Here is a 13,183-nt window from a genome sequence, read left to right as displayed (position 1 = left end):
CCCCACAGCACGCCGCTGCCTCTGTGCCAGTGTGCTGACCGCACAACCCCGCCTCATGGAGCCAATCTATCTGGTGGAGATCCAGTGTCCTGAGCAAGTTGTGGGTGGCATCTATGGTGTCCTGAACAGGAAGCGTGGCCATATTTTTGAGGAGTCCCAGGTGTCCGGTACCCCCACGTTCATGGTCTAGGCTTACCTGCCTGTCAGTGAGTGTAGAGAGCTGCGAGGTGCCGCGCCCCCAAGATGGCGCTGGTTTCTGCCTTCCACCTCCTTGATGGTGAGTGCTCTCTGTAGTAAACAAGTCCTTATGTGGCTGTGCCTGTTCAGCTTGCCCGCTTCTGCATTGAAGCAGCCTATCGGCAGGGCCCACGTGGCTTACAGGGGTTGGCGGGCACAAGGGGATTTAAGCCTGTGCAGGCCTTCCCTCGGGAGCGGAGACAGAAGCAGAAGCTGAAGAAGCTTGTATAAGGTTCCTGAATAAACTCCTCGAAGAAGATCTTCCCCGGGTCGTGTCTTCCTTGCTGGTCAAGGTAGGGCGCGACAAGTGAGTCCTTCGGTTTTACTGCCGACCTTCCATGCAACACTGGTGACCAGGCCTTCCCCCAGTGTGTGTTTGACCATTGGCAGATCCTGCCTGGAGACCCTTTGACAACAGCAGCCGTCCCAGCCAAGTGGTAGCCGAGACCCGCAAGCACAAAGGCCTGAAGGAGGGCATCCCAGTGCTGGACAACTTCCTGGACAAACTGTAGGCAGCTTGATACTGCCACATGCTGCACAGTGCCCGCCCCTCAGAAGACACCTAGAGACTGTCCCCAGTGTCCCTCTGGAGGCTGCTGGGGCCACCCTGACATCACTCAGAGCTCACACTTGCTACCAATTCTATTTATTTCAGAATTACAGGGCAGCAGGAATCGCCCTCTGCAGGCTGGATTGGCAGGCCCTGCGGTGGCAAGACACGGCTGTTAACATTTTCAGAGGGAAACACAATTGTCCAAAAGTCTAAATAAATCCATTCAGAGGTTTATGGGGTCCATGGCCAAGTGGAGTTCCCCCAGAGGGGGAGGTGGGGTAAGTGCCTCCAGGAAGGCAGGCAGCTATACGAATCATACTACTGTGGTTGATCTGAGAAAACAAAACAAAACAAACAAACAAAGCCGGAACGTCTTTAGCTAAACAACTGGATGCTGTGTTCAGGCTTACAGAGCAGGGACTCTGAGACTGGTCCTTAACTTCAAAAGCCGCCACCACCGCCACCACCACTACCACCATCCCACGCCTCCCATGTTAAAAATGCTGTGTCTTCTTGTTGAAGAACTCCGTCTAGGGATCAGCTTGTGACTTCCCTCTCGCAGACCTTTCCGTGTCAGCCCCGAGTAGTCGGAGGAGAGAGTGTGACGAAAACAGCCGGGAGCCTAGGTGGGTCGTTGATTACATAGAATTACAGCCCAAGCAAAGTAAGGGACCTGCGCCTCACAGCCAGTGGTGCCACGCACTGCACAGTCACTGGTCGCAGCTTCTCACTGTGCTTCCTATTTTGGAGAAACATTCCAGCCCTTCCAGTCACACAGCCCCTTCCCCACCACCCGCTCTCTCTCCCTTTCCTCTCTCTCTTTCAACCCCTTCTCCTCCCTTCACGCACGCACACATTCCTTCACACAGATACACAAAGTGCTCCTGTGCTCTTCACGAACCCAGAGGCCTCACATTCCAGTAACAACTGGCGGCTTCTCTACGTCCAAATCAGGAGCTCCAAATTTGAGACGTTTGTCTAGAGCCCTCCTCCACCGCCCTTCAGTTGAATTCATTTTGCGAAGCACTGAGAACCCTGGGGGAGGGAAGGGGAATGGTATTTGTGGACTGGGATTGGATTTGCACCCATTGTTTAATGGGAAATGTAGTTCACACCGAGGGTTCAAAGCCGCGGTGACTTATGGGAAGAGCCAGCAAGAGCCCCAAATCCTTCCCGTAACACCTGCCACAGTGTCTGTGTAAGCCGGTTCACGGAGAATTCCTCTGAGGCAGAAGTCTAGAAAGGATCCAAGGAGGTCCGAAAAGACCATGAACCTAGAAATCTAAAAAGCAGAATCTGGATTTCAGGCTGCCGGTGAATCTAGATCCTGTGAGAGATTTCCTCCCCCGCCCCCCCTTTCCGGAGACAGGGTTTCTCTGGGTCGTTTTGGCATCCTGAAACTGTCTGTGGACCAGGCTGGTTTCAAACTCGCGGAAATCCGTCTGCCTCTGCATCCCGAGTGCTGCAACCGCGGACTACATCTTATCTCTTAATGGTGGGATAGCTGCTCTAGTGTCTCCGGATGTAGGTAGCTGCAGCCTTTCAGCCTTATACGTGGTGGTCAAGTATTATACTGCTGAGACACCACACTGAAAAAACTCAAGAGTTCTCAAACATCCGACAGTCAAGAAGCCTGGTGAGTTCCTTACTGAGAACGCGGTCTGTGACTTCTGGGAAATGTAGTCCTCCTGAGCTGGGTCACTTGCTCGGGTTCTTGCCTCACTTCTGTAACTGGAGTAAAGATCCAGCCCACCGCAGAGCCGAAGCTGCTAAAGTATCAGAGGCTTCAATCCCTGGATCCTTAAGAAATTCCCCCTTTAGAAAACTAATCGTACGTTCTTTCGTTCCGATATATCTCTACTTCCTCTCTCGGACATTGAAACTCTCCAGAGGACTCTAGAGCAGTACCGCCTTCTGGGAAATGTAGTCCACCATAAAAGCTCAGACACATGGCGGAAGTGGCTGGAGAAAGGTTGTTCCGGATCATCTCAGTGCCCTACCCGACCTAACCCGGTACTGTCCTGGTTGGTATTCGCTGATCGTCCAAGTTCGAAGCCGTGAGGTCGCAGTTTATACTTTTGTGGTGAGTCTGCCCTTGGTTTTAGGTACTTTGTGTATGGGGCCTCACGGCCTGTACTTGCTGGTCGCTGGTTGCAGGCTGGCTCTAGGGGACCCACCCGGTTTCCGGGATGGCGCTGGAGGCTTAAAGAGGTCTCCTCTGCAGGGACTAAGGCGGCGCGAGTGTGACTGCTTGGGCAAAAAGGTTTTTGAGAGGATGTGGATTGTACAGGAGGATGAGAGAGAGAGAGAGAGTGCGCGAGGTCATCAGAACATGGGTGGGTAGATTACCAGATCCTCTAGTCTTCGAACGCAAAGTCAGGGGATGGGGTGGGAGAACCGGAATACGTCGACTCCTACTTTTATGTCAAGTTAACTTTAAAAAATGGAGAGAAAAAAAAAAGAAAGAAAGCTAAGTCGTGGAGACGATAAGGTTTTCTGTACTCAAGACAGATCAATTTACCAATGAGCGTGACTTTTAATTGTAGTTAGGAGTTAGATATGTTGACCCACATCTATAATTTCAGCACTCTTCGGTAACTTAGAGGACAACCGTCGGAACATAGTGAGTTCCAGGATTCCAGGAGCCACATAGTGAAATCCTGTCTCGGAAATGTATGAGTGTGTAGAAATTGTATTTGAAAAGACTTCATTACTGTGCGGTTCCTACTTCTGTGTCAAACCCTCCGAGTTGGCATTTGGCCTTGTTAGAGAAATGTTGACTACCATTAGAGAAATCAGAATTTGAAGTTCATGGTTCTGGGGGGGGGGAATCTACTTCAGGTTCTAAAAGGACAGTTTCATCAGCTCCAGGCTTTTGCATCAGGAAACTGTCATAGTGAGCGCACTGTGTCTCACCCTGTCCAGTTTATAGTTATAAACCTGGTCCCTCAGTATTGGGGTGGGGGGACTTTTTGAAGGTAATTACACAGGAGTAGTGGGAGCTGCCAGTCTTCTCTAGGCAAGAGCACAGTACAAAGACAGACTCCATCTGCGGACCGGGAAATCGGTTCCCTCTAGACACCAGATCTGTTAGGGCCAAGATGGAGATGGCTCTGCCACCACAGCTGAGAAATGAATTTGTTGCCTCTAAGCTACTCAGTCTCAGATATTTTGTTGTAGCAGTTTAAACGGGCTAAAATGGACTTCAATACTGTACCAGACCAGTTCCTGCAGAAACTATTTGAAGATCTTGAAATGTACTTTGGTTTTTGTTTATGGTTTCCAGAGAGATCAAGTTCCTTTTTTTTTTTTTTTTTTCAATTTGCTTGGTGTGGGGAATCCACAGAAAAAGCCTTTCTTCATGACATGAGGAACTCTTCTTACTGTCCTAGTAAAAGGAAGTGTGGGGTGTGGTAGAGTTGGGGGATGGTTAATCCTGGGGAGAAATCAGGGGTGGATGTGGAGATTTTAAAAATTATTGCACCTGCTGTTGGTGGTAATACAGAAGAGCAAGTAACCTGGGCCACTGCTTTGATCTTTGGACAGAATTTCATTTTATTTCTTTCTTTTTTCTTTTTTCTTTTTTCTTTCTTTCTTTTTTTTTTTTTTTTTTTTTTTTTTTGTATTAATGGACTGAGCGTGAGCCTTTCAGCGTCAGGCAAGATTTCTGTAACTAGGCTCCTTGAAAAGCCATGTGGAGCGGGAGTCCCATGTCAGGAGAGTCAGCAGGAACAGGGATTTCCTTGTGGTTCCTTTGGGAACTCTGGGAAGAAAACTGTGTTCTGAGAAGCTCTCCAAGGTCTCAGCTATCCAAGTCTCCTGAAAGATCCTAGCAACTGTGGAAATAGCAGCTCTGATTACTGTGTCTGGACAGACGGCTCAGTGGTTAAGAGTGGTTGCTCTTCCAGAGAGTCTGGGTTCAGTTCCCAGCACCCACATAGATGCTCATAGCCGTCCATAACTCTTATTCCGTAGGATAATTTCTTCTTTGTGACCTTTCAGGGCACTAGGCGTACACATGGTGCACAGACATGCATTCAGATGAAACACCCATAAACATAACGTAAATCTTTTTCAAAAACAATTCTGAGCATAAACTCTCTGGCACAAGTCTAACTGGGGGGGAAGGAGGTCGAAGAAAAGGAAACACGAGGCAGTTGTTTGGAGAAGCTCAAGCTACCTGCAGGGGGAAGAAAGAGCAGGCATTTTACCAGGTTCTCGAAGGGGCCCAGGGCACCAATTGTGGACACATAGCATTTTTTAAAAATTAAGAGTCTGGTCATGGTGGTGCACACTTTAATCCCAGCACTCAGGAGGCAGAGGCAGTCAGACCTCTGTGAGTTTGAGGCCAGCCTGGTTTACATATTGGGTTTTAGGACAGTCAGAGCTACACAGTGAGACCCTATTTAAAAAAAAAAAAAAAAAAAAAAGGAGTCGGTGTGTAGCACACATTTCAAATTCTAGTACTTGGTTGGGAGGCAGAAGCAATTGGATCTTTGGGTTGGAGACTAGCCTGGTGTACTTAGTAGGACCCCATCTTTAACAAAGAAAAATCTTTTCATGTTTATAAGAAGGTTTTGCCATGTATTCTTACAGATGCATGACAAGTCTGTCCCTTGGAACATTAATCCTGTAGCTGGTGGGTTCTACCCTTGCGATAAGGGGATATGAAAAAGGTATAGTCCTTATCCTGTTAATGAGGTAGGAAAGGAGCTTCCTGGGTGGGAAGCTCAAGGTATGAGGTCTGTCATATTCCTGTGAGTGTCTCTCGGGAGCATTTCAGTTGTCTTTGTTTGTTTGTTTCTGAGGTAGAGTCTCAGTGGCAGTCCTGGCTAGCCCGGGACTCTCTGTGTACACCATGCTGGCCTTGAACTTGCAGATCTCCCACAGATTTTCTTACCACACGAATAGGGAATGCACCTCAGCCTTGGTCTGTATATGCAGTCTGAGGGCATGGGAAAACAGTCCTGGAATGCTTGACCTAGTTTCTCCCAACCCCGTCTTCCTTCCTCAGTTCTACAGTTTCCCCAAGTGCCCAGAAGAGCGGAGAAGCATGGCTGTCGTGGATGTCAACACCGTGTTTAAGGTGAGGTGACATTTCTCCTCTCAGCTGTCTTCTGGCTGCTGATCCCTGAAATGGAATTGTACCCACATTGTCATGGTAACTATGAAAGGTTTGAGCCTCGCCAGGATAATTCTTTCTCCAGTATGTGTGAATTATAAGGGACTGTCTGTCCTTTTTTCCTTCCTTTCTCTCTTTCTTTCATAATTTTAAATTTTATTTTGTGTACACTCTATTTTTGGCGGGGTCCAGGAGTCACCCCAGAAACCATACAAACACTGATCTCAGTCAGACGGGGATTGTTTATTGAGTACAAACCCCAAGACTAACCAATCAGGGTCGTTGCTCAGAATTCAGGGGCTGGCACCGTGACCCCAAACACTTTCCTGTGTCCACTCATAAAGGCTAAAACTGCAAAACCTACAAAGAGCTCAGACTCAGTTGCTGGAAGGGCTGCCCAGTGGTCAGCCCTGAGTCAAGCCACTTTATGCATAACAGTTCATACTGACCTTTAATGTCTTGGGTCTGAAGCGAAGCCTATAATTGTGGAATTTCTTCAGATTAACAGACCCCATAATCTATAGAACAGGATATGTGGTCAGCATGACCCTGCTCTGAGTCAAGTCACTTTTCCACATCAGTGCCTGGCAGGCATAGTTCAGCAGCAATATGAAATAGCTGCGGAGCAGGGAACAAAATGGCTGCAGCTATGCTGAGGGGGCAGGCTTCAATAGGTTTTCTTCTAAGTTTATATCCCCCAGCAAAATCTTTCCTGTAATGTATAAGTTACATTGTAGCTACATTCTATTTTTCTTCAAGTGAATGATTACAAGTAAAAAGCCAACATGTCCCCCAATTCCTTTTACGATTAGATATTGCACATATTATAGGTGAAAACCAATTGCTCAGGTAGGACCCACAAGCAGCTTGTTATAAATTAACAACGTGTAAGCAAACAAGGTATTCTTGGCGAGTTCTCCTACCAGCAGGCTGCATTTTTGTGGTTACAAAGAAAGGTTCGATCATTTTTATTATTTGTCGTTGGATCGATCGTTTTATTACTTATCTCAAAAAGTAATCCTATATAAAATCTTAATCACGAATCTAAACTTTTATATAAAAAAGTCTTCTACTTTGATTTTTTTTTTTCCTTAAGCCCTCAGGGTGCCCACCCGCTCGTTCAGAGTTTTTACTAAACCGTAGAATCAGAAAGCCAAGGGCATGAATGGTTACAAGAAGTTAATCACCGCCCTTAATCACCAACGCAGCTTTGTCAAGAAGGGCTCGTCGGCTAGTAACAACCAGGCTGCCCTGATGCTGTCCCCTGGCCTCAGGGAGTCCCTTGCTCAGCTTTCAAAAATGAACCTTGAAATTCTTGCCCGCGATTTTCCACATAAAGCCACCAACGGAAACATCTTCACCTAATGTTGTAACAGTCAACATCTCCAGATTCTTCCCGAGGGTGGTGGTCATGTCCAGCAGCCTGATTCTCTCTAGGTCTTTCTCAGGGTGGTGGTTGAATCATTCACCTGCTCCAGCAACAGTGCTTAGCAAAGCTCAGGCACAGTTATTGTGAGTGTCGCTGGGCGGGGAGCAGCGGGAAGGGCCCTCAGAGTTGTGAGGGCCGCTCAGTAACAGCATGAGGCACATTCGGCCTGGTTATGCCAACCAGCGGGCCAGCCTCCCTGAATTCTAAAGTTGTTCCTCTCGATGTAAATCCAAGGTCATCCCATGCCACCCAGTAACTTCCAAGCTCACTGACCATGTCTCCAAAAAAAGACAAAGAAAATTCCACAAAGAAAGATGATGGTAGATATTTTCAAATGAAGAAAAGTGCTTTTGCTTTTAAATTCTCGGGTCTTTCCATTTCCTTTTTGCCTAATCATCTAACTGTACAAAGTCTTATTACGTCATCTGCAGCTCGCTCTGCAGATTACTCAGGCCTTGAATCCATAGAGATCTGCCCGCTTCTGCCTCCCCAAAGGCTGTGACCGGAACCTGACTATTTACTAAATTATTCTAGTCTGGTGCTCGTAACCCAGGCAGGCTTTGAACTTGGTTTAGAGCCAAAGATGGACTCACGTCCATATGTGGGTGCCTGCACATGAGAGAGGGTACCTGCAGGGACCAGGGGAGTTCTCTCTGGAGCTGGAGTTACATGACATGGTTGCTGGGAACAGAGACACACAGTGCTTCACCGACTTTCTGCTCCAGCTCTGGAAGGAAGGAGATAGCCTCGGCAGGCTTTGTGGGCAGAGTCTTGAGCTATCCTCATGTCTGCTTGCGGAGGTTTGCTAGCAGCCCTGTGTAGAGGGGACAGATGCCAAAGGCAGCTGGGAGTCAGCTGTTCATCTACTTCCGGGTTTCTCACAGACATGGTGGGTACTTATTTACTCTCTAAATGCCCTCTGTGTCTCCTCTCCCCAAGAGTATGCCCATTGCTATTTTATGTCTCCCTGTCACTGTCAACATCGTAACCCTAAGGCTTTCACTGAGCGTGTCGAATTTGGAACAGGTGGCTTCAGCAACAAAGGGCTTCCTCCTTCCGGGCAGCGGATGGAATTATACCGAGAGAGTTACATCCTCTAGCTCGGAGCCTCTCTAAGGGCCCCCAGTGCAGTGCTGGATGCCTTTTACCCGCAACTGCAACACCTCCTCTGTGGGTTAGAGTTTGTTCTCGGCTTTCCCACTTGAGATAGTGTGTCATTGTGCAGCCTAGACATCCTGGTTAGTGTTCATGCCAGTGTGGCACAAGCTAGACTCATCAGAAAGGAGGGAACCTCAGTTGAGGAGATGCCCCCATAAGATTAGAATGCAGACAAGCCAGCCAGGCATTCTTTAAGTTAGTGATCAGTGGGGAGGGCCCAGCCCATTGTGGGTGGGGCCATCCCTGGCCCAGCCCATTGTGGGTGGGGCCATCCCTGGCCCAGCCCATTGTGGGTGGAGCCATCCCTGGCCCAGCCCATTGTGGGTGGAGCCATCCCTGGCCCAGCCCATTGTGGGTGGAGCCATCCCTGGACTGGTGGTGCTGGGTTCTATAAGAAAGCAGGCTGTGCAGGCTGTGGGAAGCAAGGTAGTAAGCATCGCCCTTCCATGGCAGCTGTATCAGCTCCTGCCCTGGCTTCCCTCAGTGATGGCCAGTTATCTGGAAGCATCAGAGGAATACACGTCTTCCTCCCCAAGTGGCTTTGGTTTTGATGTTCCATCACAGTACTGTGTAAAATGGCTAGCTGTTTTAGAACAGTAACCAAGTCTCTTAACTCCCTCACAGCCCTCTTCCCAGTTTCCAGCCCAAAGCCCATTCAAACGTTTGTCCCAACCATACCTCCCTCGGATCCCAACAGTGTGCTTCAAAAACAGTCCCTTCTCCCAGTCCTAGCAGCTCCAAACTGTAACGACTGGTCTGGTCTTTCTGCTCCGCTCCGTCCCCCTAACCCGTTGTCCGCCAACTGTCTTCTCACTCTGCTGGCCACATTCTTTTTTCTATGCCTCAGATGGCTTTTTATAACCTACGCTGTTCCCAGAAACCTGAGAGGGAACCAACTCCGAAGAGCATCAGGTCAAGCAGTTTGAACAACTAAGAATTCTTAAAGGGCCAGTTGACTAGCAACCAGGGCTCCTTCAAAGGAACACACGATAAATCACTCTACAGTAACATTAACCCTAACGGAGACCCCAGGCTAGCCCTGTACTTCAGGCTATTATTCCCAGTGCTAGAGTCATGAGAATGAACCACTCGTCTGGCTGGACTGGAGTGATCCTTTGGCTGAATTTACAGGGTGGAAAGAAGCCGTTATCCTCCAACCGGTGAATTTATTCCCAAAGAAGGCAAATTAGGAGAGAAAAATTTGCCAAGGGCGAAGTCTTTTGTGTCATCCGTGGGAACCTAGAGACAGGCTCAGTTCTTCCAGCTGTGGTGTGAGACAGCATGTAGGGAGTGTGGCCAACAAGGGACACTTGCCTTTTCCTCTAGAGGCTTTGTTGGGAGCACCTGCTGTGACTATATCTCATTTGTGTTACTAACTCTTTGGCCCCCTAGAAGTCAAACTGGGACATGCCAAGGTCTCAGGCATACAGTAAGGAACAGCACAAAACAAAACGCCAAGACCCCCACCTCATTAACCTGGGCATTCGAAGGCTCAGAAATGATTTCTCAGGGGCCAAAGGCCGCTTCTTTGAAAGGCTCAGTTTCCCTGCTGCTGGCACCCCTTGAGAAAGGAGTCTTACCGTTTCCCTGAGGTCACTTCCTTCCCTGTGTGTCTTACGTCATGCTTTCATTTCAGGACCTGGTGGTGTTCAGAGATGTGGCTGTGGAGTTCTGTAAGGAGGAGTGGGAGAGCCTGGGCCCTCACCAGAGGTCGCTGTACAGAGACGTCATGCTGGAGAACTACAGCACCTTTGTGTCCCTGGGTGAGCTCATCTGCGCCTCTCTGAAAGGGCTAGGGACAAAGATCTGTGGGAGATAAATCTGCCTTCTCTCCATCCCCACAGCCACCGCTGATGAACCGCCTTTGAAGTCCTTGGCTATACTTTCTCATACACATACTTTCTCAAGATACTTCCCTGCCTTTTAATTTTCATCAGTGGCTCCTGCAAGCAACAGTTATTTACATGGTGGCCCCCTCCTTCCTTCCTTCCTTCCTTCCTTCCTTCCTTCCTTCCTTCATTTATTTATTTAAAACCACAGTCATTCTGAGGATCTGCGGTTTGTTTTAGCCTCAGTTTTTGTAATGAATACCTGTTGCTATTGTGCCTTGTCTCTGCGTTTATTTTTGTGTTCTCTTTCTCTGAGCAGGACTTGCCATTTCTAAGCCATTGGTCATTTCACTCCTGGAGCAAGGCAAAGAACCCTGGGTAGTGGAGCAAGCAGGATGGTACCCAGGTGAGGAGAGATGCTTCCACGTGGCGCGCAGATTGACGTGTAGACAAGCCGCTGGCACGTATTAAAAAATGAGGAAACCCTCATCATCTTGTTTGTTTTAGCTCTTCCATGTCTTCTAGCGCTAACATACTCACTTCCTTTCAGATTTGCTGTCTGTAAATGAAGCTAAGAATCTGTCTCTGAAGAACGACCTCTTTGGAAAGGAGTCCTTCCAGTGGAAAGTAATAGAAAGAGTCGGTAGTTCTTGCCTTGAGGAATCCTGTTTTGGAGATGATTGGAAGTGCAAGGGGCTCCTTGAAACAAAACCAGAGTCTGCAGAGGAAGCTTTACAGGGGGTGACAGCCCCGTTGGAAAAGATGTCAGCTGAGTTCATTCAGCCCACACCCAGTGCTCTGCGTGAAATGGCTCGTTCTGAATCGAAACGCTCTGAGCAGGAAGCGGGTGAAACCGTCACTCACCAAGTGCAAATTCCGACCAGTGACAAACTTAATGAAATGTATGAGAATGCCTTCATCTATTACACCGGCGAGGTGAAGCGACAGCGGGAGTTTGCTGGGGACAGATGTGACGACCTGAAGGGGTGTGGCCGAGGCTTTGCCTATGACTTCCAGCTGGCCCCGTATCAGATCAACAAGAAGCCCTACCAGTGTGAGATCTGTGGTAAGATCTTCGAGAAGCACGCTTACCTCGTTCAGCACAACCGCTTCCACACGGGGGAGAAGCCGTGCGAATGTAAGGAGTGCGGGAAAGCCTTCACCAACTGCTCCCTGCTGGTCCAGCACCAGCGAGTCCACACGGACGAGAAGCCGTACGAGTGCAAGCACTGTGGGAAGGCCTTCCTCTACTTCTCCACCTTCTTTCAGCACCAGAGAACCCACACCAACGAGAAGCCGTACGAATGCCACAAATGCCAGAAGGCCTTCAACAAGAGCGCCAACCTCACCAGGCACCAGCGGATCCACAGCGGCGAGAAGCCCTACGAGTGTAACCTGTGCGGGAAGACCTTCACCTGGGCTTCCAATCTCAACGATCACCAGAAGATCCACACCGGCGAGAAGCCCTACGAGTGTAACTACTGCGAAAAGGCCTTTCTCTGCCACTCGGCATTCATGAAGCACTACAGGACTCACACGAACGAGAAGCCCTACGAGTGCCAGGAGTGCATGAAGGCCTTCAGGCAGAAGGCCCATCTCATCCAGCACCAGAGGGTTCACACCGGGGAGAAGCCTTACGAGTGCAAGGAGTGCGGGAAGGCCTTCGCCTGCCCCTCGTACTTCAACCGACACCAGAGGATTCACACCGGGGAGAGGCCTTACGAATGTAAAGAATGCGGGAAGGCTTTTATAGACTGTAAAACCCTCATTCTGCACCAGAGGATCCACACTGGGGAGAAGCCCTTCCAGTGCCAGCAGTGCAGCAAGGCCTTCAGGCAGCGCTCCCACCTCACCCAACATCAAAGAATCCACACCGGCGAGAAGCCCTACGAATGTAAGGAGTGCGGACAAGCCTTCACTCGGCTCTTACAGGTAAAGAAGCACCAGAGGATACACACGATGGGAGAAATCCTGTGCCTCTGAATACTGCCCTCGATGTATTAAAAAGCCCGTATCCGGCACCTTCACAAACATACAGGAGACAGACGTTAATAAATCAGAAGTGTGGCAGACACCTTATGTGTCCCCAGCTATCCAGACTGCCGAGAGAAGCCTTCTGGAAGTGAGGCGTGCAGAGCAGTTGTGCTGTGCCTCACGCTCGGTTTATACTATGATCAGAATAGGAAACCAACCATCATTATTTTCAGCTATTCATTATGGAATATGAGTTTGTCAGAGAGAACCATCTTTTTTTTTTTTTTTTTTTTTTGCTTTTTTTTTGCTTTTTTTTTTCTTTCTAACCTACTGTTTGAGTATTAACTCACATAGGACAAATAAAAATTAAATTATGAATAGAAATACTAATTCTACGACAAGTAAAAGGGTTCTATTTAATTATAGCTGTAGAAGATGCCTCCTGGAGGACAGTGGCGTGCATGGTGTTAGTGTAGAAGCTTCACGCGCATCGTTTGCTGACTGTTTCATTGAGTTGACTTCCGCCGTGCTTCAGAGTGCCGCCTTTGAGCTGATAGCACAGTTATTTTGAGGATGGGATGAATCAGTAAAAGGGGCCTTTGGCGTAGCTGCTGGACAGGAGCAAACATCAGGAGGGATTCGGAATCATCTTCTTTATGCCGACCTTTGTTACTATTTTTGGCACATTCATCTCCATGTTACTAATGGCGTCTGTCGGTGCTTGTCCCATGCCAAAGCTTTCAAAAGGAGTTCCGGGAACAGTGACTGGGACAGAACATGGGCAGATTTTCACTTCAGTTGAGTCAGAAAGTCGACCCTAGCGAGGCCGCATGGACTCTGATCAGAGTGCCCGACACAGCGGAGGCACTGTGTTTTTCTAC

The 13,183-nt window shown here is 48.7% G+C and overlaps 1 protein-coding gene across 1 annotated transcript; it reads left to right on the top strand.

Annotated features, from left to right (window-relative positions):
- Window positions 1-2,766: 2,766 nt before the first annotated feature.
- LOC308413465 (uncharacterized protein) lies at window positions 2,767-12,550 on the top strand. The gene is made up of 5 exons (XM_080908460.1): window positions 2,767-2,873; window positions 5,805-5,876; window positions 10,136-10,262; window positions 10,648-10,734; window positions 10,879-12,550. Exons 2-5 carry the CDS (start codon window positions 5,844-5,846, stop codon window positions 12,309-12,311), a joined length of 1,680 nt encoding a protein of 559 aa, XP_080764586.1. The 5' UTR covers window positions 2,767-2,873; window positions 5,805-5,843; the 3' UTR covers window positions 12,312-12,550.
- Window positions 12,551-13,183: the final 633 nt, after the last annotated feature.

The sequence above is a fragment of the Micromys minutus genome, assembly GCF_963924665.1.
Source record: "Micromys minutus genome assembly, chromosome: 32".
Classification (NCBI taxonomy): domain Eukaryota; kingdom Metazoa; phylum Chordata; class Mammalia; order Rodentia; family Muridae; genus Micromys; species Micromys minutus.
The sequence above is the reverse complement of the archived record's forward strand: the minus strand, read 5'-3'. Positions and strand labels throughout refer to the sequence as shown.